The 24,024-nt window shown below is 48.8% G+C and overlaps 1 protein-coding gene across 2 annotated transcripts in view; it reads left to right on the top strand.

Annotated features, from left to right (window-relative positions):
• Positions 1-1,499: 1,499 nt before the first annotated feature.
• Chd3 (chromodomain helicase DNA binding protein 3) overlaps positions 1,500-24,024 on the top strand; it is a 29,931-nt gene continuing 7,406 nt past the window's right edge. The window contains exons 1-28 of one of the 2 annotated variants that reach the window (XM_048365887.1): positions 1,500-1,795; positions 6,162-6,274; positions 6,738-6,908; positions 7,114-7,238; positions 10,027-10,310; positions 10,515-10,645; positions 10,793-10,943; positions 11,341-11,534; positions 11,847-12,080; positions 12,445-12,648; positions 13,777-13,988; positions 14,850-14,981; positions 15,349-15,448; positions 15,817-16,008; positions 16,159-16,359; positions 16,707-16,844; positions 17,388-17,509; positions 17,661-17,834; positions 17,968-18,109; positions 18,346-18,477; positions 19,460-19,577; positions 19,792-19,916; positions 20,081-20,312; positions 20,621-20,787; positions 21,713-21,890; positions 22,328-22,393; positions 23,600-23,685; positions 23,840-23,973. In XM_048365887.1, coding sequence (XP_048221844.1) covers positions 1,531-1,795; positions 6,162-6,274; positions 6,738-6,908; positions 7,114-7,238; positions 10,027-10,310; positions 10,515-10,645; positions 10,793-10,943; positions 11,341-11,534; positions 11,847-12,080; positions 12,445-12,648; positions 13,777-13,988; positions 14,850-14,981; positions 15,349-15,448; positions 15,817-16,008; positions 16,159-16,359; positions 16,707-16,844; positions 17,388-17,509; positions 17,661-17,834; positions 17,968-18,109; positions 18,346-18,477; positions 19,460-19,577; positions 19,792-19,916; positions 20,081-20,312; positions 20,621-20,787; positions 21,713-21,890; positions 22,328-22,393; positions 23,600-23,685; positions 23,840-23,973 — 4,523 coding nt within the window. In that variant the 5' untranslated portion in view covers positions 1,500-1,530. The remainder of the gene's footprint in view (positions 1,796-6,161; positions 6,275-6,737; positions 6,909-7,113; positions 7,239-10,026; positions 10,311-10,514; positions 10,646-10,792; positions 10,944-11,340; positions 11,535-11,846; positions 12,081-12,444; positions 12,649-13,776; positions 13,989-14,849; positions 14,982-15,348; positions 15,449-15,816; positions 16,009-16,158; positions 16,360-16,706; positions 16,845-17,387; positions 17,510-17,660; positions 17,835-17,967; positions 18,110-18,345; positions 18,478-19,459; positions 19,578-19,791; positions 19,917-20,080; positions 20,313-20,620; positions 20,788-21,712; positions 21,891-22,327; positions 22,394-23,599; positions 23,686-23,839; positions 23,974-24,024) is intronic. The other variant, XM_048365888.1, reaches the window with a different exon arrangement.

Genomic DNA, 24,024 nt, shown 5'->3' with positions numbered 1-24,024 from the left:
TTAGATAAAAACACCTGAATGTAATCCCTACCTCTTTCCTTTTCTCAGTTCCAGTTAACTTTTCTCTTTCCGGTTACTGTAGTTTCTTCTACTTTATCAGTGTTGAAGATCATGGAAGAAGGGAAAAACACTGAAACAGGAGAAAAGAAAAAATATTTATCCTAAAAATTTGTTCTGTTTACCCCCAAATTAATTTCTCAAGTCAGATAAATTTTACATGAAAGCAATTGGGGGAGAGGAAGGAGAGGAAGCCGAAAGAATGAAAATAAAATGTACAATTATAAATCACTGAGGAGGCTGGGCAAAGGGGAGAATCAAACATGGACTCCTTTGAAAAAACACCTCAATCATCATATCTATTCATATCTCTTCCCCAAAAGTCAGTAGCATTTGTCACTTTTTTTAAAGAAAGGAAAAAAAAACGCTTGTACCACTTCTCATTTAAAAGATACGTACACAATTAAATGCGTTATGACTTCAATGAGATATGTAGAAACACAGTTATATATAAACATATATTTCATCTTTTTTCTTTTCAATGCCTGAAGGGGAAAAAAAACCCTTCACATCAGACCACTCCCTTCTGAAGTATTCAAAAAAAAAAAAAAGCTTTTCTTTAGAGGAAGGAGGGGGAGGAAGAGACTAGTAAAGAAAAGAAAAAAAATACAATCTAGTGGGACTAGTATCTAACTAGTTAACCTTTAACAATTTATGCTGATGTCAGACTGAGCATGAGTACTGATTAATGCCCCCCCAAATATTTTTATAAGGGGGGGAGTTAGTCACAGCAGCCATTTTTGTTTTATGCAGAAATCGTTCACCCCCCCAACACATCCATACACACACTTCAGTACACAAGGAAAATATCTCTATTAATCTGTGCACTAATCAGTTATGAAAAAAGGGAGAAATTTGTGGGTTTCTGGGTAGAGGCTTGTTGATGGGGTGTAACAGGGAGGAGAAGGAGGGGGTGAAAAATGAAATATTAAGCCAGCCATCTTGTTTTAAAAGGGGATTTTCCCCCCTTTCTTATGGAGGGGGTGGCGTTGCTGAAGGGGGGGTTGTTTTAAAAATAATTTCAAGGCGGCCATCTTAGTGCCTCAGCTCTGAGAAATATTTCTCAGCGCCCCCCTCACAATTTAAATACATCTGAAGCAATGGAGAGGGGGGGCAGAGAGAAGTCGAAAACTTTTATATACATATAATTTTAAAAAATAATAATTCCCCCTTCTTGTTCTCTTGGGAGGAGGGGGGGGGAAAGTCTCAAAATTTTCCAGGAACATTTTTTTGGGGGGTGGTTCGGCCCCCCTGCTCCGACGGCGGCCCAGAGGGTGGGGGTTCTGGAGGGGGGCGGCCCGGGGGCCTGGGGGGCTGGGGGAGGCGGTGAGGAGGAGGCCGCCGCCGCCGAAGAGGAGGAGGAGGAGGAGGAGGAGGAGGAGGAGGAGGAGGAGGTGGTGGTGGTGGTAGCGGTGGGGGAGGCGGGCGGGCGGGCGGTGGGTGGGGGGGTGGTGGGGGGGCCAGAGCCACAGGATGGCTTCCCCTCTGAGGGACGAGGAGGAGGAGGAGGAGGAGATGGTGGTGTCGGAGGAGGAAGAAGAGGAGGAAGAAGAGGGCGACGAGGAGGAGGAGGAGGTGGAAGCGGCCGACGAGGACGATGAGGAGGACGACGACGAGGGAGTCCTCGGGCGCGGGCCGGGCCACGACCGGGGCCGCGACCGCCACAGCCCCCCCGGCTGCCACCTCTTCCCGCCGCCGCCGCCCCCGCCGCCGCCGCCGCCGCCGCCCCCGCCGCCAGGTAAGCGTCCTCCCCGACTCCCTCGCGGCCCGGCCGGGGGCTGAGGGCGCGCGGCGCCGGCGCCCTCCGCGCGGCCGAGCCCCGGCGAGTCCCGGGCGCCGTCTCGGGCCCGGCGCCCAGCGGCGGTCGGGGCGGTCCGGGCGGCGGCGGCAGCGGCGGCGGCGACCGCGGGGCCAGGCCTCCTCCCCTCCCGCCGCCCCCTCCGCCGCCGCCGCCGCCCGGACCGCCGAGCGCTGGGCGCGAGCTGCGCGCGCGGGCCGGGCCGCCCGGCCGCGGCTTTCAGAGGAGGAGGAGATTTTTTTTTTTTTACCCTCGGCGGGGAGGGGGTAGGCAGGAAACGGCCGCGGCGAAGCCGGGGCCCCCTCCCTGGCCGCGCGAGGGACCGCGGAGACCCTGGCGACCGGACGGCGGCGTGGGGGAGGGGCGGGGGGAGGGGCGGGGGGAGGGGCGGCCGCGCAGCGCCCCTGGGGCTCCGGGCCCGCCGGGGTCACTCGGAGCCGGAGGGGGTTTCCGTGTGTGGATCTGGCCGCGCGGCCCTGACACCCTTCGCTCTGGACTTGGCAGCGGGAGGACGGGGTCTGTCGGACCCCCCGTCCGCCACCTGCGAGGACTTAGGTGCCCACCGATTCGGGGGCGGGGTGGCGTGGACGCGGTGGGCGGCCGGTGACCAGGGCAGGCAGCGGCCGCACTCCGCGCAGACCACTTCCTGGAGTGAGACTTGAACCTACCTCCCGCTCCCCCAGCCGGCGGCGGGGATCGCGAGTCACTTCGGTCTGGAGGGGGCCGGGGAGCCTGTCAGGGGACGCGGAGCCCCGGATCCGCCCCCTTCCTCTCTCCGGGACTCCGGCTCTTTTGTGTCAAGTGCGGCCCCCTCCCCCTCATGACCCCGTCCGACTGGGGTGGCCCAACTGCCCAGCTGGGACTCTCACGTGGCTGCCATTCACTGTCACTCACTTGCCGAAACCACACACACCCTGGCCGCACTGGGGGGCGTGGGCTGCCCACCCGGCTGCCGGGCGGCTGGGCCGGCGCTCGGCGCGCCGCCGCCGGACGACCCCGTCACCCCGCACCCCGGGCCGCTCGGGGGTGGGGGCTGGGGCGAGAGCAGCCGGCTGCCCATCCCGGGGCGCCCCGCAGCGCCCCCTCCGAGGCGTGAGGAAGGAACCTCTCCTTCCTTAGAGAGGTGAGCCCGGGGGGTCCGCACTCCTGTGTGGGGACATCCGCACACCCGGGCCCCTGGCTGCCACACGGCCCAGATGAACCTAACTTCATGCTGCCCCCGCCGAGCCCTTTGTAAAGCTGTCACCCGTGCGGCCTCGGCGGCGCACGCTCCTGTCTTGTGGAGACCGCCTTTGAGGCGGGGATGGCCGGGCCTGCCTCCGGGGAGAGGGCTACGTCCCCCAGGCTGGTCTGAAAGGGGAAAAGTTTGGGAAAAGTTACCCAAACAGTTGCAGGCTTCCCGGGGAGCGGGAATGGAGAGTGGCGGGGAGAGGGCTGTCTGCTGCCTGGTGCTGGGAGGGGGGCCAGGTCTGGCCAGGTGAGGCGGAGATCGACCGGGCGCTGCTCGCCCTGCGAGGCTGGGGCGGGCGCGGAGGGTGGAGGTGGGCCCGAGGGTCTTTTGTGTCCCACTCCCTCCCCCTTTCCCTCTTCGCCTTCGGAATCGATGGGAAGTCAGCTGCTTTTACAAAAATATAAAAATTTGAAATGAAACCCTCCCTCCCCCTCCAGCCCTCCGAGTCAAATAAAGTGACCCAGATACACCCCCTCAGATGACTTTCTGAGGTAAAACTTGGGGAAAATATTTTTAGCCTGCTCATTAGCTCTGTCTTACCTAAGTGTGGGGAAAAGAAGCCTTCCCTGCCTCTAGGGAGGTCTGTGCAGGCTGCCCTCCCTCGTCCTTTTGTAGAATATGAATTATACATATGAGAGCTTTCCATTGTTTTTCAGTCCGACTGCTTTGAATCTCACCATTTTGTTTTACATTCTTACCGAAGACCATTTTTATCCCTTCCCCCTCGCTCCAGTCTCCTTACATTGTTAAACGTTTAAAATAATAGCACTCGTGTTGGTGGGGGAAGGGAGCAGGAAGCAAAAAAAAAAAAACCCTCATTTATTCTCCCTCCCCCTTCTGGCAAGTCTAGAGAAATAATATAACATAATATATAGATGTGATTCCTTGGGGTTGGGGGTGGGGAATGATTGTGGGTGGTGCGGAAAATTCTGGTAGTTTCTTTGCAAATGGTCTGAAAATATAAACCCACCCCCTGTGTGCAGTACGCATGTGCAGCAAACCTATTATGGAGGTTCGTTGTGGGGGAGGGAGGGGAATTTGAGAAAAAATAAATATATGTGTGAGAGATTGATGGTGAGATTAGAAGGAGAGGGGGCGGGCAGGAGGCGAGGCTCTCACCCAGGCTCCTCCCGCTAGCCGGGCTGCCAGGCTCCGCCCTCGCCCTCCCCAGATCTGAGCCGGATTGTGGTAGAGTCTGGGCTCCGGGCCAGCTTTGAGTGGCTGCTGAGACAGAGGTTGGGACTTAGATTTGCTTTATTACCCTTCCTTGCCTTTCCTCGCCATTCGCCTTTGCCTTTGCCAGTCTTCAACGTCAGCCCAAGTTCAAGAACCTCCTGCAGGGCGGAGAGTGGAGTTCAAGGCTCTGTGGCCCCTACTCCCAGCTGGGGGTCACCCAAGCCACTTCCCTGATCCTTAGCCAGTTGGCCTGCCCTTGCCACTGCCCCCCCCGCATCCTCCTGGTTTCCATGTTGTTAACCCAAGTCCCTGGGGTTATGTGAAGCCTTGGAACCTGCCGTTGAGCATGGCATCTGACTTCCTATTACAGCCCTTAGTTTTTACACCTGGCTACCGCCAGACAGCCCCCTTCCACATTCATACCCCGTCTTAAGAGTGTCTTCTTGCCCATGGGCACACAGGATGCTGGAGTTAAGAGAAAAGATAGCATGAGAGGAAAGACACATCCAGAGTTTGAGGCAATGGAAACCCGCACCTGAGGTGTTAATTGTGGCTAATTTTCCCTTGGCTGTTGAGGGAAGTAGGATTGTGTGTCCTAGAGCAAGGGGCTGGGCCAAGCCCAGGCTTTCCTTGCTGCTACAGCTGCCTCTGCTTGAACAAGACAGGTCTGGCTGGTTAGTTTAGTGTTGGGGGGGGGGGGTGGTGGTGTGAGGGGAGGAACCAGGGCTCCGTGTCAGTGTGGCATCAGTCTGTTGGCATGGTGTCTTCCTCTATGAGAAGTAGCTCTGGCCCTCAAGCTGCAACAGACTGGCAGGGGTTAGGGAGAATGTTTTGGGGGGCACATCAAGGGAAACCTATTGTGGGCTTTCTGACAGAGCTATCTGGGGAGAAAGCCAAGGACCTAGTTGTGCTGAAGGTATGAGCCAGACCAGATTCTGGATTTTCTGTTTTGAGTGTAAGCTTGACATGCCAATGCTAGGTGTGCCTGTGCCTATGTCTTTATTTTGTTTTGGATCTCGTGTGTGTGTGTGTGTGTGTGTGTGTACCTGGGTCTGGATGTCTGGGACAAAACATGCAGATGTAGGGTGAGACCCAGAGGTGGAGGGTATGACCCCAGAGTTCTCAGAGGAAACAGGAATATAGGAGTTGATTTGGAGCAGATTCCAGGTTACTTTCAAGGATGAGGAAGACCATTTAGGCAATTGAGGAGAGTTCCTTCTAACAGATTATGATGTGATGGGAGCAGACACTAATCCTATGGGCAAGAATTGAAAATGACTGGCTGAGGATTTCTTTTCTTCAGTACTGTGTTGAAGTGAGGAGATGCTAGTGATTATCTGAGGAAATGTAAATAGAGGCCTCTCTCGGCAAAAAAGGATGTCAAGGCCCCAGGGTGTCAGTGTGAGAACCCAGAACCCAGGTGTCCACCTTTGGCTCTCCCTTCTCGGCATCTGGCTTAGGAAGCTGCCAGCTTGTGTCTCCCCACTCCCAAGTGCTGAGGTCAGGCCAGGCCAGCAGCTGGGCATGGCTTCCCCAGATCCTAGGCAGGCTGCCAGCTGGCGAAGTAAGGGGGAAGGCAGGAGGAGCTCTGGCGGCGACTGAAAGGACCTGTCACAGTCAAAGCCCATGGCCTAGAGCCTGGTCTCTTATTAGTAGAAGGGGAGAGAAGGGAGTGGTTTGGCTGCTCTTCCCTTCTGACCCCTGACATCTCATTCAGAACCAGAGCATCCCAGAGTACTCGAAACACTGTTTGTGTCCAGTGAAGGACAGCAACATTTGGAGGACTTAATGCCCAGTTCCTAGAGAGTGGGACTGAGGCAGTAGGGAGAGAGTGGTTGAGGGGCCTCCAAGACTGGGAACCTAGATGCTTAGGTTATTCTGGTGCTCTTTTCTCCAAAGATAAGGATGACATTAGACTGCTGCCTTCAGGACTGGGTGTGAAGAAGAGAAAGCGAGGACCCAAGAAGCAGAAAGAGAATAAACCAGGCAAACCCCGGAAACGCAAGAAGCTTGTAAGTATCAAGAAGTCTTAACTCTGTGGTAAGGCTCAGGAGACCTATATTTCTAGAGACCTATATTTTCTCTGGTCCTACCAGGATAGAGGAGTATCCTAAAGTCAGGGAGGCTTGAAACTTTCCCCTGTCTTGCCCTGTATCTCATGGATTAGGACCTCAGTCCTTGTAGCCTATTGCAGAGCCCAGTTGTCAATGTGACTTGTCCTAGCATCTGACAGAAGCAGTTGAAATTACAAGCTTGGATAATGAATACATGAATTCATAGCCCACAAGTCTTCCTGGACAAGTTGTTTAGCTTTGTGCTTCAGCTTCCTCTTCTGTCAAAAGTAGATGAGCATAGATCAGTTACTAGCTGATGAGATTGTTGTGAACATGGAAAGATAAAATACAGTATGTGTTAAGAACAGCTCCTGACACATGGCAAGAATGAATACATGCTATTCTTATTTGTCCTCCTTAGGACAGTGAGGAGGAGTTTGGCTCTGAGAGAGATGAGTACCGGGAGAAGTCAGAGAGTGGGGGCAGTGAATATGGAACTGGACCAGGTCGGAAACGGAGACGGAAGCACCGAGAAAAAAAGGAGAAGAAGACAAAGCGGAGGAAAAAGGGAGAGGGAGATGGGGGTCAAAAGGTAAGTAGACTTGGGGAACCCAAAGGTGAGGAATCCATACAGTAGGCAGGTATCAGAGGGAAGGAAGCCACTGAGGCTGTCATTGGTGAGGGATAGATTGGACTGTAGAGGAGAGCAGGAAATTGGTGGGTGTGTGTATATTAAGGCAGATGTGGGGGCCTTCGGGAGCACCTCCCTCACTGAACTCCCTCTTCTGCACACATAGCAGGTAGAACAGAAGTCATCAGCAACTCTGCTTCTGACGTGGGGCCTGGAGGATGTGGAACATGTGTTCTCTGAGGAGGATTACCACACACTTACCAACTACAAAGCCTTCAGCCAATTCATGAGGTATGGTGGGACATAAAATTCTCTATAACAGGCATTTAATTTTATCTGTGAGAGCCTAGACCTTTCTGGAATCCAATGAAAGCTAAGAAACTAGAAAAACACAGAGCATGTACATGTAAAATTGCACATGTAATTTCTGTTGGATTTCTTTGGATCTAAGGGTCCCATGTTAAGAATCCTTCACTGAGGATTCTTTATTGAGGGAGTAGAGGGACTGTGATCATGATTCCAGTGCAGTGTTAAGGAGCTCTGTTAGCAGCAGAACATAGTGAGAACAGAGGGCTGGGGATATGGCCTAGTGGCAAGAGTGTTTGCCTCCCATACATGAATTCCTGGGTTCAATTCCCCAGCACCACGTATATAGAAAACGGCCAGAAATGGTGCTGTGGCTCAAGTGGCAGAGTGCTAGCCTTGAGCAAAAAGAAGCCAGGGACAGTGTTCAGGCCCTGAGTCCAAGGCTCAGGACTGGCAAACATAAATAAACAAACATAGTGAGAACAGAATATAGTGAGCCTTCCCTTGCACTGATAGTTCTGTAAAGCTAGACTAGACCTGGGAGATAGCATCAGTGGTCCAGAATTTCCATTGCTTTTATCAACCACAGCTCCGTATTTTGGGGATTAGAACTCAGGGTCTCATGCTACCTATGCAATTACTCTACCACTTGAGCCCTGTTTTTCTTTAGTTATTGTTTTTAGATAGGTTCTTGAGCTTTTTTCCTGGGCTGACCTCAGACCCTGATCTTTCTACCTATGCTTTCTGAGTAGCTGGAAATCCAGGTGTGAACCATCATACCCTGTGTTTATCCACTCCTTAGGTCCCAGTAACAACAGAGCATGTTTTGTTGATGATGGGACCTGAGCTACATTGGCTCACAAAGTAGAAAATAGTGAAGTTATCTTTTGGGGAGGAAGCATTTCACATAATAGTTCAGTGCCCTGAAGTGCCTCAGTGAGGTTCAAGCCTGGTTTCCTCTTGGGTAAGTTATTTAATTTCTTTAAATGTTTAGTTTTCTTATTTTTAAAAATAGGAATAATAGTATATACCTTATAGAGGTCTATGTGGATTTTATGGGATATTGATTTAAAAGCATAGTACAGTTGGTACCTCACCCCAAGAGAGCATTCACTGGTATTCAGCTGTCCTTAGTAAGGTCTCACCTACTTCACCGCTAAAGATGCTGCTTTTGTTGGCATTGAGAGTCACACATATCCTTGCAAGAACTTAACACTCCATTCTAGAGGAGAACATTGCAGCTTGTTTCTTTTAGGCCCTGTGTCACAGGGACCTTTCTACATGTCCCATGAAATTTAGTAACAAACAAAAAAACAACAATAGTGCTATTGTGAGGATGAAATAGAATGCAAAGTAGATGGAAGGGAAAATTCGTATACTTTATAGTATCTATGTTGATGCTATTGTTTTACCATCTTAAAAAATTTGTTTTCCTTTTATTTTTTTGCCAGTACTGGGGCTTGAACTCAGGACCTGAGCATTGTCCCTGGCTTCTTTTTGCTCAATGCTAACACTCTACCACTTGAACTACAGCCCCACTCCTGGATTTTTCTATATATGTGGTACTGAGGAATCAAACTCAGGGCTTCATGCATACTAGGCGAGCACTGTACCACTACCACATTCCTTTTTTTTTTTTTTTTTTTTTTTTTTTTTTTTTTGCCAGTCCTGGGCCTTGGACTTAGGGCCTGAGCACCATCCCTGGCTTCTTCCCTCTCAAGGCTAGCACTCTTGACACCTGAGCCACAGCGCCCCTTCTGGCCGTTTTCCATATATGTGGTGCTGGGGAATCAAACCGAGAGCTTCATGTGTAGGAGGCAAGCGCTCTTGCCACTAGGCCATATTCCCAGCCCCCTTTTTTTCCTTTATTAAACTTACTTTTTCTTATACTTATTCTTATATTTTTTCTTATACTTACTACTTAACAATGATATTTTTCTTTTTGGGGGGGTGTGGGAGTGGGGGTGTGCCAGTCTTGGGCTTGAACTCAGGACCTAGGCTTGCACATCCCTCCCTCCCTCCCTTCCTTCCTTCCTTCCTTCCTTCCTTCCTTCCTTCCTTCCTTCCTTCCTTCCTTCCTCCCTCCCTTCCTTCCTTCCTTCCTTCCTTCCTTTTGTTCTTTCACTCTTTCTCTTTCTCTTTCTTTTGTCTGTCATGGGGCTTGAACTCTGGGCCTGGGTGCTGTCCCCAAGCTCTTCAGCTCAAGGCTAGCACTCTACCATTTTGAGCTACAGTGCCACTTATGGTTTTCTGGTGGTTAATTGGAGATAAAAGTCTCATGGTCTTTCTTGCCCTTTCCTGTCTGGGCTGGCTTTGAACCACGACCTTCAGATCTCAGCCTCCCGAGTAGCTAGGATTACAGGTATGAGCCACCAGTGCCTGGCTCTAGGCACTTTCTCTAAGCACTTACACTCATCTCTCTCTCTCTCTCTCTCTCTCTCTCTCTCTCTCTCTCTCTCTCTCTCTCTCTCTCTCTCTCTCTCATAACACTGTCACTTCCAGTGTTTTTTATTTTTTATTGGTTAACTGGAGGTTTAAATCTCAGAGACTTTCCTGCCCTGGCTTGCTTTGATCTGAGATTCTCAGATCTCGGCCTTTTAAGAAGCTAGAATTACAGACATGAACTACTAGTACCTTTCTGATAGTTATCTTAATAGGACATATTCTCACCACCTAGGAATCCTAGCATATACGTAGATTTAATTGATGAAAAGATGGCAGTATTCCCAAACCATCTGTGAAAGGTCTGAGTCTTCCACTTCTGTATTTACAGGCCCCTTATTGCTAAGAAGAATCCTAAGATTCCAATGTCTAAAATGATGACCATCCTTGGGGCCAAATGGAGAGAGTTCAGCGCCAACAACCCCTTCAAGGGGTCAGCAGCTGCTGTGGCAGCAGCAGCGGCGGCAGCAGCCGCAGCTGTAGCTGAGCAGGTGTCAGCTGCTGTCTCCTCAGCCACCCCCATTGCACCTTCCGGACCCCCCACCCTTCCACCACCCCCTGCTATTGATATACAGCCCCCACCTATCCGAAGAGCCAAAACCAAAGAGGGCAAAGGTAAGAAACTCTTCTTCTAGCTACTGTCATCCAACCCTCTAACTGTACATTTTCAAATTATAGTGTCACTGTAGTACCTTTGCCTGCCCAAGTTGAAATTTCTGGGGGAGAAACATTTTGTGGGAAGGGGGTCTCAGGGCCCCTGTTCTTCCAGGGCAAGTTAAAGCCTCTGATTTCACTCTCTTGGTCCCCGTTGTCATTCAGGTCCAGGCCATAAGAGGCGTAGTAAGAGTCCCCGGGTACCTGATGGACGTAAGAAGCTTCGGGGGAAGAAGATGGCACCGCTCAAAATCAAACTAGGGCTGCTGGGTGGCAAGAGGAAGAAGGGAGGCTCGGTGAGTGGTCCCTCCCTAGCTGCTAAATTTATCTGGGTGTCAAGGGTTGGAGTCCAGAGACAGGGCAAGGAGGGAAACTGGAACAGGAAGCCCAGGGAGGGAGCAGACTCAGGTATGCCTCACTGACAGCAATGGCGCTATGGGCAGTATGTTTTTCAGAGTGATGAGGGCCCTGAACCAGAGGCTGAGGAGTCAGACCTGGACAGTGGCAGTGTTCACAGTGCCTCAGGCCGGCCTGAGGGCCCTGTCCGTGCCAAGAAACTAAAGAGAGGCCGACCAGGAAGGAAGAAGAAGAAAGGTAAACTGTGTGTGAACTTGTCAGTCTGCCTTCCCTTGCTGTCATTCTTTTTTTTTTTTTTTTGGCCAGTCCTAGGCCGTGAACTCAGGGCCTGAGCACCATCCCTGGCTTCTTTTTTGCTCAAGGCTAGCACTCTGCCACTTGAGCCACAGCACCACTTCTGGCCATTTTCTGTATATGTGGTGCTGAGGAATCGAACCCAGGGCCTCATGTATACGAGGCAAGCACTCTTGCCACTAGGCCATATTCCCAGCCCCCCTTGCTGTCATTCTTATTACCAATTTTGACTTCTCTATTCAACCCTATCTCTCCTCCTGCCTTGTTCCCTGAATCCCTTTTATTTTCCCCCTTTCTCTTGCTTTCTCTGTGCCTCTGCCTTCACTGGGGTATATGACAGTCCTGGGATGTCCTACAGTGGCCGGGGAGGAGGAGGTTGATGGCTACGAGACCGATCACCAGGATTACTGTGAGGTGTGCCAGCAGGGTGGGGAAATTATTCTGTGTGACACCTGCCCTCGTGCCTACCACCTCGTCTGCCTTGATCCAGAGCTTGACCGGGCTCCAGAGGGAAAATGGAGCTGCCCCCACTGTGTGAGTACCTGGTGCTCTCAGGGACTCTGCCATCTCTTTCCTTCTTGATTTCAGTTATCCTCTTCCCTCCCCTTAAGCCTGGACTTCTCAGTAACAGATTTCTCAAGATCCAGCATGCTATTTGGGCCCTACCCCCCATCCTTTTACCCCCAGAGTTAATATTTCAGTAAACTGAGGTGTCTTGTTCCTTTGTTTCTATCAGTCTTCTCTGCATTTCTGGGATTCAAGTGTCCTGTCTTTGCCTCTATCTTCCAGTCTTGTTCCTTATCTCCTTTCTTCCATCTGTCTTTGTGTCTGTCCTTGGCCTCCCAGGAGAAGGAAGGAGTACAATGGGAGGCCAAGGAGGAGGAGGAAGAATATGAAGAGGAGGGAGAGGAAGAAGGGGAGAAAGAGGAAGAGGACGATCATATGGAATACTGCCGGGTGTGCAAGGACGGCGGGGAGCTCCTATGCTGTGACGCTTGCATCTCCTCCTACCACATCCACTGTCTGAACCCTCCCTTGCCCGATATTCCCAATGGTGAATGGCTGTGTCCCCGATGCACAGTGAGTAGATATGCCTTTTCTCAGTGTTACCCTTAGGCCCCATCTGTTAGCCCATCTCTGAGAGCCCTTCTCCCCGACTCCCTCTTAATGGCACCTTTGTTTTCCTACTTTTTTTTTTTTTTTGCCAGTCCTGGGCCTTGAACTCAGGGCCAGAACACTGTTTCTGGCTTCCTTTTGCTCAAGGCTAGCACTCTACCACTTGAGCCACAGCACCACTTTGGGCGTTTTCTGTTTATGTGGTGCTGAGGGCTTCATGCATGCAAGGCAAGCACTCTACCACTAAGCCACATTCCCAGGCCCTGTTCTCCTACTTAATGAGGGATTCTTTCTGCCTCTTTCTTTTCTTATATATGTCATCCTGAAGTGTCCTGTGCTGAAAGGTCGTGTGCAGAAGATCTTGCATTGGCGGTGGGGGGAGCCACCTGTGGCAGTTCCAGCCCCCCAACAGGCAGATGGGAATCCAGATGCCCCACCTCCCCGTCCTCTTCAAGGCAGATCAGAGCGAGAATTCTTTGTCAAGTGGGTAGGGCTGTCCTACTGGCACTGCTCCTGGGCCAAGGAACTTCAGGTACAAGAACCCGTTCTTTCCCTCTCCCCTGGGACTCTGACTCTTACCCCTCTGTTCTGCATGCTACCATATCCTTTATTTTCTCTCATTTTAGGCTTCTGGCCTCACACCTTCCTGACTTTCCACATATGGTCTCTAGTCCTTTTTCTCTTAACTTTGTTAGTTTTATTCCCTTAGACATAACACAGCCTTCTTTGTTGTTGGTGGTCCTAGGGCTTGAACTCAGGGCCTGGGCATTGTCCCTTAGCTCTTTTGCTTAAGGCTAGCACTCCACTCTATCACTTTGAGTCACAACTCCACTTTTGGGTTTTGAGTGGTAAGTTGGAGATAAAGGTTTCATGGGACTTTTCTGGCTTCAAACCACCATCCTCAGATCTCAGCTTCCTGAGTAGCTAGGATGACAGCCTTTCTTAATAAGTACATCTCTTCCTATCTTTTCCATGTATCATTCTTTTAAAAAATTTAATTGTTTTGTCAAGGTAATGTACAGAGTGGTTACAGTTACATATGTAAGGTAGTAAATACATTTCTTGTCATACTTGTTACCCCCTCCCTCATTTTTCTCCCACCTTCCCTCCCCGAGTCCCTTCCCATGTATCATTCGTGTGTGTGTGTGTGTGTATGTGCGCACGTGTGCATGTGCTCCTGCATGCTAGTATTGAAGCTTGAACTCAGGGCTTTGTGTTCTTTTTTGCTCAAGACTGGCATTCTATCACTTGAGCCACACCTCCACTTCCAGCTCTTTGCTGGTTAATTGGAGATAAGAATCTCATGGATTTGTCTGTCAAGTCTGGCTTTGAACCAGAATCTTCAAATTTCAGCCTCCTTAGTTGCTAGGATTATAGGCATGAACCAGTGACTCCTGACCCATGTTTTATTATTCTTTTCCATCTTAACAGCCCATCTTAATAACCCTATCTCAGCCTCTTTTGTTCTGTATGGTTTCATCTACACTCTGTGTTCTGAGATGATTCTGTTATTTTATTTGTTCTCCTGATTTGGCCTTACTTGTCTCTCACCCTTTCTCTTTCAAAGCTTTCTTTCCCCATCCCATTTTCCTGGCTGACTACTTGTTCCCTTTTGTCTTCTCTGGATGTTGGAACAATCTTTCCTCTTGTGTCCTGTCAGCTGGAAATCTTCCACTTGGTAATGTACCGAAACTACCAGCGAAAGAATGACATGGATGAGCCCCCACCCCTGGATTATGGCTCTGGTGAGGATGATGGGAAGAGTGACAAGCGCAAGGTGAAAGATCCACACTATGCTGAAATGGAGGAGAAGTACTACCGTTTTGGCATCAAACCAGAGTGGATGACAGTCCACCGTATTATCAACCACAGGTGAGTCCTTGGTCTGTAGGAAGGCCTATCTGAGATGTGACACTGTTCTTTTGTTGTTGTTGATTGTGGTGCTTGAACTCTGGACCTGGACACTGTCACTATCTTTTTGCTGAAATCCAGTACTGTACCACTTTGAGCCTTAGCACCACTTCTATGACACTGTTTTTATTGTGAAGATGGCCCCATGTTTCAAATGACTGATTAAAACTTGATGACTCCAGCTGCATCTCCAGCTTTTGTGGCCTTGCTTCTCCAGAAGGAAAGCCCAGGATTGCTTCACTTGACCTTGCCTCCTCTACTCTCCAGTAGCACAGGACAAGGCACATTAGTCTGGGAGTAGGGCATGAAAGACAAAAGCGAGAAACAGAATTAATCCAGACTAGTATTTCAAGTGTTTATTTCTTTGTAGTACTTACTGTTGCCTAATATAAGCTCAGTATGTTTCATTGCTGCCTTCTTCAGTAAAATGTGGCCTCTGTGACAAAATAGGATTGTCTGTTTCCTTTATTCCTTAGTGTAGTGCCTGGCTAATAGTAGGCACTAATAGTAGATACTGACTGACTGGGTGAGTGAATGAGGTTGGAGGGCTCTCCAGGGATGTTTTGTGATCATTGATATTAAGGTATCATCCTGAAAATGGTTGCTAGTTCTTCAGTCATTCTAAACTGCCAATGGCCCATCATGGTGTGAGGTGACAGATGTATGTTTGCTGATATATATGTTATCAGGAACTGCCAATGGCCCATCATGGTGTGAGGTGACAGATGTATGTTTGCTGATATATATGTTATCAGGATTTCCTGGTAGTTGTGATCCATATTTTCATCCTTCTGCTCCTCTTCTTGGTCTTCTGCCCCACAGTGTGGATAAAAAAGGGAATTACCACTATCTGGTGAAATGGAGAGACTTGCCCTATGACCAGTCCACATGGGAGGAAGATGAAATGAATATCCCTGAATACGAAGACCAGAAACAAAGCTACTGGAGACATCGGTGAGCGAGCCAGGTTATGTATTTGAGGGATTTTGTAGATGGAGTATGAAAGCTAGATGGAGCAAGCAAGAGGGGCAGACACAAGCTGAGTCTAGGGCAGTGACATCATGGGCTGGTTTGTTTGAGTGGGGTTGGTAAAAGGACAATATAAGGAATAGAAGATGTATCTAAGTAAATGAGTAACAAGATGCTTCAGCATGGGGAGATTTGTGTCTCAAAGCCCAAGAGGATGTAGGTAAAAAGCAGAGGGAAAGAAAGTTTGAGAACAATGTAGGTTATAGGCAGTGGAGATAGGTGTGGAATGGGTTCAGAACAGTGGGAAGGAATACTAGGGATGAGGCCTCATTCAGACCCCCTTTTTCCTCAGAGAACTAATTATGGGGGAAGACCCTGCCCAGCCTCGCAAATACAAGAAGAAGAAGAAGGAGCTGCAAGGTGATGGACCTCCCAGTTCTCCTACTAATGATGTAAGTGCTCTTTCTTCTGGAGACATAGTGATTGATGATTTCCCTGGTGCTGTCAACAAAGCACCAGCAGTCTCTGAGTCTCTGAGTAGGCTAGGAATTTGTCTAGGAATTGGGCCTAAGAGTGAGAGTGCTATTAGAGGCAGCCTCCCAGTAGGACTCTTTCACAGCTAGACCTTCCCTACAGTGCTACTGAGGATGTTTTAAGGACTGAGAGGGAGGGACTGGAGATAAGAATTCTTATAATAAGCTCAGAAGCAGAAGAAATTGTATTCCAACTTATAGCAGAGCCAGGAAAGAAGGAGGAGGAGATCTAGACCCGTGGATCCCTCAGCTGTTCCCTTCAGCTTTCTGATTTCTTGATGTTACAGCCTACAGTGAAATATGAGACTCAGCCACGGTTTATCACAGCCACTGGAGGCACGCTGCACATGTATCAGCTGGAAGGGCTGAATTGGCTACGCTTCTCATGGGCTCAGGGCACTGACACTATTTTAGCTGATGAAATGGGGCTGGGCAAGACCATCCAAACCATTGTCTTCCTCTACTCACTCTATAAAGAGGTATGTATTAGATTCTAGGCCCCTAAGATGGGTAGCTGGGCTGAAACCTAGCGTAGACTGGGAAAGGGGGATTCAGGGGCATAATAGGCAGTAGGCTGGTATCTACATCCTTGAGCCTGGACTAATGGGCCTCCCACCCTTGATTCCCAGGGCCACACCAAAGGTCCTTTCCTAGTGAGTGCTCCACTCTCTACCATCATTAACTGGGAGCGGGAGTTCCAAATGTGGGCACCCAAGTTCTATGTGGTGACATACACGGGTGACAAGGACAGTAGGGCCATCATTCGTGAGAACGAGTTCTCCTTTGAGGATAATGCCATCAAAGGTGGAAAGAAAGCTTTTAAGATGAAGGTAAGCCTCTTTACCTCATATTATCCTCAGATCTGTCATTTCTTTGACCTAAGAGAAACTCAGCTCCTCTGTTCCCTTGCGACCTTTCTCCTTGCTATTCTCCTGCTTCGGTACTTCATAGCAAGTTCTCTTGGGGGTGTGAATGATGGAACTGTCAGTTTATAGGACAGGTGGAAGTTTTAGGCGTGGTCAGTACTTGGTGCTTGGAGTTGATGTTAGAGGACAGAATAATTCATTCCCTAAGGTAGTCACAGGCAGGGCAGGGTGTCTTGGTGAAGGATGGGGAATGGAGGTGTAGTTGTGTGGATGTCAGATGGCAGCCCAACAAGCTATGATTGTGTTGGCAGAGAGAGGCACAAGTGAAGTTCCACGTTCTCCTAACATCATATGAGCTGATCACCATTGATCAGGCAGCACTTGGCTCCATCCGCTGGGCCTGTCTTGTGGTGGATGAAGCTCATCGACTCAAGAACAACCAGTCCAAGGTGAGTAGATCCCCACATTTGAGAAATTTGGGGTGTGGACTACTGCTTGCTCTTGTCCTGACAAAACAAACCCTAACAAACCCAAGTTGGGCACCAGTGGCTCACATCTGTATTCCTAGCTACTCAGGAGGCTGAGATATGAGGATCATGGTTCAAAGTCATCCTGAGCAGAGGCTCTTCCAGTTAACCACAAAACAAAACAAAAATGCCATAAGTATAGCTGTAGCTCAAATGGTAGAATGCTAGCCTTGAGCAAAAAAGGTTCAAGTCTTAGGAGTGGTGCACACGTGCGCATGCACATACACACACACGGAACTAAACACAAATTAAAAAAAAAATCAAACTAGTTCTGGGGACTTTTTGCAGCCTGGGAGGCAGAGTTCTTGGAAACTTCTGGGCAGAAATCCAGGCTGGAAGCAGGAGAGGACTAAGGATTTGGGAACCTTTTATCCTGGAGGAAATGGGAGCAAAGGACAGGGAAAGTTGATGGAGTATAGCTATTGATAAGTCTTTTCTTCTATTTGTCTTTGCCCTGTCTTCTAGTTTTTCAGGGTCCTTAATGGCTACAAGATAGATCATAAATTGTTGCTAACGGGGACCCCACTGCAGAATAATCTGGAGGAACTCTTCCATCTGTTGAACTTCCTCACTCCGGAACGTTTTAAGTAAGTTGCTTGCTAAGGATAGTTTTGAAGAGAGGAGAGGCAGAGGGCACCAAGTAGCTGATAGAATGACCTGAAGTGGCAAAGAGAGCCTGAAATCAAGGGTAAAGAACTTGACAACTCGTCTTTTCCTGTATCTCCCCTTGACTGTTAGCAACTTGGAAGGCTTCCTGGAAGAGTTTGCTGACATATCCAAAGAGGACCAGATTAAGAAATTGCATGATTTGCTTGGGCCACACATGCTTCGGAGACTCAAGGCAGATGTCTTTAAGAATATGCCAGCCAAGACAGAGCTCATTGTTCGAGTGGAGTTGAGCCCTATGCAGAAGTGAGATTTGGGGGAGGTTACCTAGACTTGGGGTTCATGGTTTAGTGGCAGCTTTCCAAAGTTGGTGACCAAATGCCATATTTTAATTACTTCCTTTATTGTGTCTCTTATATCCCCCTGCCTTGGCCTTTAGGAAATACTACAAGTATATCTTGACTCGAAATTTTGAGGCCTTGAATTCACGAGGTGGTGGGAACCAGGTGTCGCTGCTTAACATCATGATGGATCTTAAGAAGTGCTGCAACCACCCATACCTCTTTCCTGTGGCTGCTATGGTAGATACAAAGAACAGAAAACTGATAAATGGCCAGATCTCTACAAACTTGGGAGGGGCTCTGTTACACAGAGGGGTAGAGTTGGGCCAAAAGGCCAAGGACCTAATCTTTGGAGGGGGGTAGGAATTTGAAAAATGTAGAAGTTGAATTTGGGTTTCTGACTATTTTCTCCTGACTTTCTAGATGGAGTATAAGAGGGTATGTTTCTTGACTCTCTTCTCTCCTTTCCTTTTCAGGAATCCCCAAAACTTCCCAGTGGGGCTTATGAGGGTGGGGCACTTATTAAGTCCTCAGGGAAGCTCATGCTGCTGCAGAAGATGCTGAGGAAGTTGAAGGAGCAAGGACACAGAGTGCTTATTTTTTCACAGGTGATCCATTTCCCCTGTGTGCTCTTGCATGTGCTCTCGCTCTCTCTCTCTCTCTCTCTCTCTCTCTCTCTCTCTCTCTCTCTCTCTCTCTCTCTCTCTCTCTCTCTCTCTCTCTTCATGGTTGGGGCTTGGGTACTGTCCCTGAGCATTTTTCTCAAGGCTAGTTCTCTACCACTTTGAGCCACAGTACCATTTTGAGTTTTCTGGTGGTTATTTAGAGATAATAGTCTCATAGACTTTGCTGCCTGGGTTGGCTTCAAACCTTGATCCTCAGATCTCAGTCTCCAGAGTCGTTATTTTATATCTGCTTTTTCTTGCCTCTTCTCACCGGCAACATGTTGATTCTAGAGTTCAAGGCTAGCTTGGGCTACAACTGAGGTTCTGTCTCAAAACAAAAAATGATCTGGGGATGTGGCTCATTAGTGGAGTGCTTGCCTTACATGCATGAAGCCTTGAATTTGATCTGTAGCACAAAAACAAAAATATGGCAAGCTGATTAATTCTTGATCTTGAAGTCTAGCTCCTTATTAGTTGGATGAGGCCAGGGGCAGGTTAAAGCTGAGTCTTATCTCTCCAGGGAAACCTCTAGAACTAGTACTATTTCTTAGTGTTATTGATGGGTGGAGGGTGTAAGACACACACCCAGTAGAATCCTGATGAAAAGTATGCCTGCCCTCTCCAGAAAACTGTACCTTCAATCATACTAATCTTGTACAGATTTCCAGAGGGCTTATAGATTTCTTTGAAGCCTTTTCCTGGATCTTAGAGAACTTTTGTCTTAGGAGAAATAATCTTAAATTACAAGGGGGTGGCGTAGAATGTGAAACTGTGAAGAGCTAGGGAGGAAGGGAAGCTTAAGACAGGGTGAGGATTCAAGTGTAAGGATTGGGGTTGAGTTTGTGTGTAAAATGGTAGTTCAGACATACACCTACCTATCCTACTACCTTCACATTCCAGACTCCTTTCTTTTCCCTTGCTCTAGATGACCAAAATGTTAGACTTGCTAGAGGACTTCTTAGACTACGAAGGATACAAGTATGAGCGCATCGATGGTGGCATCACTGGTGCCCTGAGGCAGGAGGCCATTGATCGGTTTAATGGTGAGGGAGAAGTGCCTTGGCTCCTGGTGGGCATGACAGGACTGAGAAACCTATGGCAGGTCAATGGGAGGGAAGGGGGTTGGTGTGAGGGGATATTGGATATGTAGGCTTTGAGTTGGGGCCATAGTCATTTGTAGTCAGGGAATATCAAGAAGCAGATGGACAGAACTGCTGGGTACAAGGAAAACTCAGCCTTCTAATTCTCACCTCCTAGCTCCTGGGGCCCAACAATTCTGCTTCCTACTATCCACCCGAGCTGGGGGCCTGGGCATCAATCTGGCCACTGCTGATACTGTCATCATCTTTGACTCCGACTGGAACCCCCATAATGACATCCAGGTGAGAATCTGCATCTTGGAGCCCCATACCACTATTCAGAAATGAGATAGGGGTTCCTGGAAGAGAGTGTAGAAGGCCATTCTTCACCAGCCTCCTTCCTGAGCATGTGACAGCTTTCTCCTGCCACTTTGCTGGCTTACCTCTAGTTCCTCACATCCCTACAGGCATTCAGCCGGGCTCATCGGATTGGCCAAGCCAACAAAGTGATGATCTACCGATTTGTTACCCGTGCATCTGTAGAAGAGAGGATTACACAGGTGGCCAAGAGAAAGATGATGCTGACGCATCTGGTGGTAAGGCCGGGGCTGGGCTCCAAGGCCGGATCCATGTCCAAGCAGGAGCTGGACGACATCCTCAAATTTGGCACTGAGGAACTATTCAAGGATGAAAATGAGGGTGAGAACCTTTTCTGCAGCTCCTTGAAGGCAGCTTCTGCTCTTCTCTGAGCACTTTTCTTCTGTAGCTCCCTGGGAAAACACTTTCTTTGCAGCCTGAGAAAGAAGAAGAGCTTTCTCTCCCTTCTTTGGAGGATTGGCTTCCTAAACAAACAAAACCACCCCTCAACATATGTTCCCAGGGAAAGAGTATTTTCTTCAGGGGCCCGTGAGAATAAAGCAAAGTGGAGCCTTTCCTCCACCCTTGCTAAGGTTATGCTGAAGTTCTGTTAGAGCCCCAAGTCCCCTTTTATTCCCTGCTTTCCATAGGGGAGAATAAAGAGGAGGACAGCAGTGTAATCCACTATGATAATGAAGCCATTGCTCGGCTACTGGACCGGAATCAGGATGCAACTGAGGACACAGATGTGCAGAACATGAACGAATATCTCAGCTCTTTCAAAGTAGCACAGTACGTTGTGCGGGAAGAAGACAAGGTGAGAGATTTTGTTTGTTTGTTTTTGTTTTTTGGCCAGTCCTGGGACCTGGACTCAGGGCCTGAGCACTGTCCCTGGCTTCTTTTTGCTCAAGGCTAACACTCTGCCACTTGAGCCACAGCGCCCCTTCTGGCCATTTTCTGTATATGTGGTGCTGGGAATTGAACCCAGGGCCTCATATATACGAGGCAAGCACTCTTGCCACTAGGCCATATCCCCAGCCCCCAAGGTAAGAGATTTTGAAGTTTGTTATTGTCTATCTTAGGCTGTCTCTGAAGAGCAATGTCGCTTCTGAACCTTGAAAGTAGTAAGATCATCCTTTGTTCTTTTTGTTGGTAGTGGTCATGGGGCTTGAATTCAAGGCCTGAACATTGTTCCTGAGCTTTTTTGCTCTACCACTTTGAGCCACAGCTCCACTTCCAGTTTTTAGGTGTTTAACATGAGGAGTCTCACAGACTTTCCTGTCTGGGTTCGTTTCAAACCATGTTCCTCAGATCTCAATCTCCTGAGTAGCTAATATTATAGATGTGAACCACCAGCTCCCCGCAGCTCTTATTTTTTATTTGCTCTCTCACCCTAGTCCCCACCAAAGAGCAGTAGTGAACCCCAAACAACTTCTTAGTGTAATAAGTGAAACTGGACTTCAGAAAGGAAAGTAGGCACAGAGAGTTCTGGCAAACAGAGGGTCATCAGTGGAAGGAAAGTAAAGGGAAGTAGAGGAGAAGTTTAGAAAAAAAAGAAGAATTAGGAAGGGAAAAAAGGCACTTCGAGGGTAAGTGATGGTAAGAGAAATGTACAATGTCAAGAAACTGAGTGCAGTCCTGAGGAGGGGTTCTGTCAGTATAAGCAGGATTTGGCTGAGGCTTGGGAGCAGTGAGGACTAGTGAGGAAGGAGGCTTCCAGCCTTTACTCTGTTGCCTTCCAGATTGAGGAGATCGAGCGAGAAATCATCAAGCAGGAGGAGAATGTGGATCCTGACTACTGGGAGAAGCTGCTGAGGCATCACTATGAACAGCAACAGGAAGACCTAGCCCGGAACCTGGGCAAAGGCAAGCGGGTTCGCAAGCAGGTTAACTACAACGATGCTGCTCAGGAGGATCAAGGTGAGGACTACAGCAGACAGTAGAGATAAGAAGGGAAGACATGGAGGCTAGGATTACTTTGAGAGAAATTGAGACCAAAAAATCAGCTTTCCCCTACTGGGGAAGGGTTGTGAAGAATCACCCCAAGGCCAAGTAGGTTTGCAGGTGATTTAACTCCCTGGGAATTGCAGAGGGATCCTGTGGATTCCGGGGTGGGGGGTAGTGCTCTGGCAGTATCTTTGGAAAGAGAGTGGCAGAGTAGGAGGTGTGCAGATATTGAAGGTGTTGGTGAATACAGATGATTCATGTTACATGGCCCTGAGTTAGCCTATGGCTATGACCCAACTTTCCTAGGTGAAGGTAGAAAAGTCTACAAGGAGAAGAATCTAATCAAAAAGGGCTCTGGCATGGCTTATCTAGTAGTCACCATTGACCCTGAACCCTCTGTATCCTTACAGATAACCAGTCAGAATACTCAGTGGGATCAGAGGAAGAAGATGAAGACTTTGATGAGCGTCCTGAAGGTGGGTTAGCTTTCTGCCTCAACTCATCTCACTTCCTGTCTTTCTTTAAGGGTTTCCTCCCCCCTCCTTTATTTGGCAGCACTGAGGTTTGAATTTGGTGCTTTGAGCTTGCTAGGTAGGTCTTCTAAGGCCCAGTTCTGGCGTGTGTGTGTGTGTGTGCTCGTGTGTGCACACGCGTGTACATGCACATGCATATCTACTGGTACTGGTGCTTGAACTCAGAGTCTCTAGTTCTATCTTGGCTTTTTTACTCAAGGCTGATGCTCTACCACTACCCACACCTCCACTTCCAGCTTTTTTTGGTTAACTTGGATTTGTCCTCCCTGGCTTGCTTCATCATCAAATAAAAATGCTTCTGGGGGCAGGGACAAATGCGGTGGTGTATTCCTGTAATCTCACCACCCAATAGGCTAAAGCAAAAGGATCATAAATTTAAGGGTAGCCTGGGCTATATAGTGAGGCTTTGCCTAAAAACAAACCAACAAAAAGCTTCTTTAGTAGAAAAACCAAAGATTGAAGACAAGTAGAAATGAATAAATGCCCATAATTTCTCCACTGTTAACATTTGGAATGTATAATCATGTAGGCTTAGGTCAAGAAATGTAGCTAGGGGCTGGGGATATAGCCTAGTGGCAAGAGTGCCTGCCTCGGATACACGAGGCCCTAGGTTCGATTCCCCAGCACCAGATATACAGAAAACGGCCAGAAGCGGCGCTGTGGCTCAAGTGGCAGAGTGCTAGCCTTGAGCAGGAAGAAGCCAGGGACAGTGCTCAGGCCCTGAGTCCAAGGCCCAGGACTGGCCAAAAGAAATGTAGCTATGTGTGGTGGTCTCACTTATAGTCCCAGGTAGTTGAAAATCTGAGAAAGGAGGATTGCTTGAGCCTAGGCAACATGGTCCCCATCTCAAAATTTTATATATATGTATATATATGTATATGTATACATATATATATATATACCAGAAAGATTACATTGTTTTACCTTCTCGCTAATAATATTGTCAAATGCATTTGTTACAAATGTTTAAATATGATTTTACTCTTTTAGACTCATTGGGGTGGTAGTGCTGCAAGTTCTTAGAATAAAATTAGAAGATAGCCTGACAGTCTGTTCCTGTTTTCTGTGTCTTGTGGAAATGGGATGTGGAGGATTGAGGCTTAGAGGAGTTGGAAGATCTACTAATGGGTGTCACCCTCCCACCCTCAGGGCGTCGACAATCAAAGAGGCAACTCCGAAATGAAAAGGACAAACCATTGCCTCCACTGCTGGCTCGAGTTGGTGGTAACATTGAGGTAAAGATGTGGGTGCCCAGACCCTCATACATTCTTAAAGAAAAAATGTGTGGAGGGTGCTTTGGAAACTGAGGTCGGAATCAATGAGGGTAGAAAGAACTGAGACCCGAGACCCCTGGGAAGTCATAGCTCCTGTCTCCTTGCCCCACTTCAGGTGCTGGGATTCAATACTCGTCAGAGGAAGGCTTTCCTCAATGCTGTGATGCGCTGGGGGATGCCACCACAAGATGCCTTCACCACTCAGTGGCTGGTGCGGGACCTCAGGGGCAAGACTGAGAAGGAATTTAAGTAAGTGTGGGTGACTCAGGGCTGACCACGAGGGAAGAGCTTTGGGTGTTA

This window comes from Perognathus longimembris, chromosome 17, assembly GCF_023159225.1.
Source record: "Perognathus longimembris pacificus isolate PPM17 chromosome 17, ASM2315922v1, whole genome shotgun sequence".
NCBI classification, from domain to species: Eukaryota; Metazoa; Chordata; class Mammalia; order Rodentia; family Heteromyidae; genus Perognathus; species Perognathus longimembris.
The sequence above is the reverse complement of the archived record's forward strand: the minus strand, read 5'-3'. Positions and strand labels throughout refer to the sequence as shown.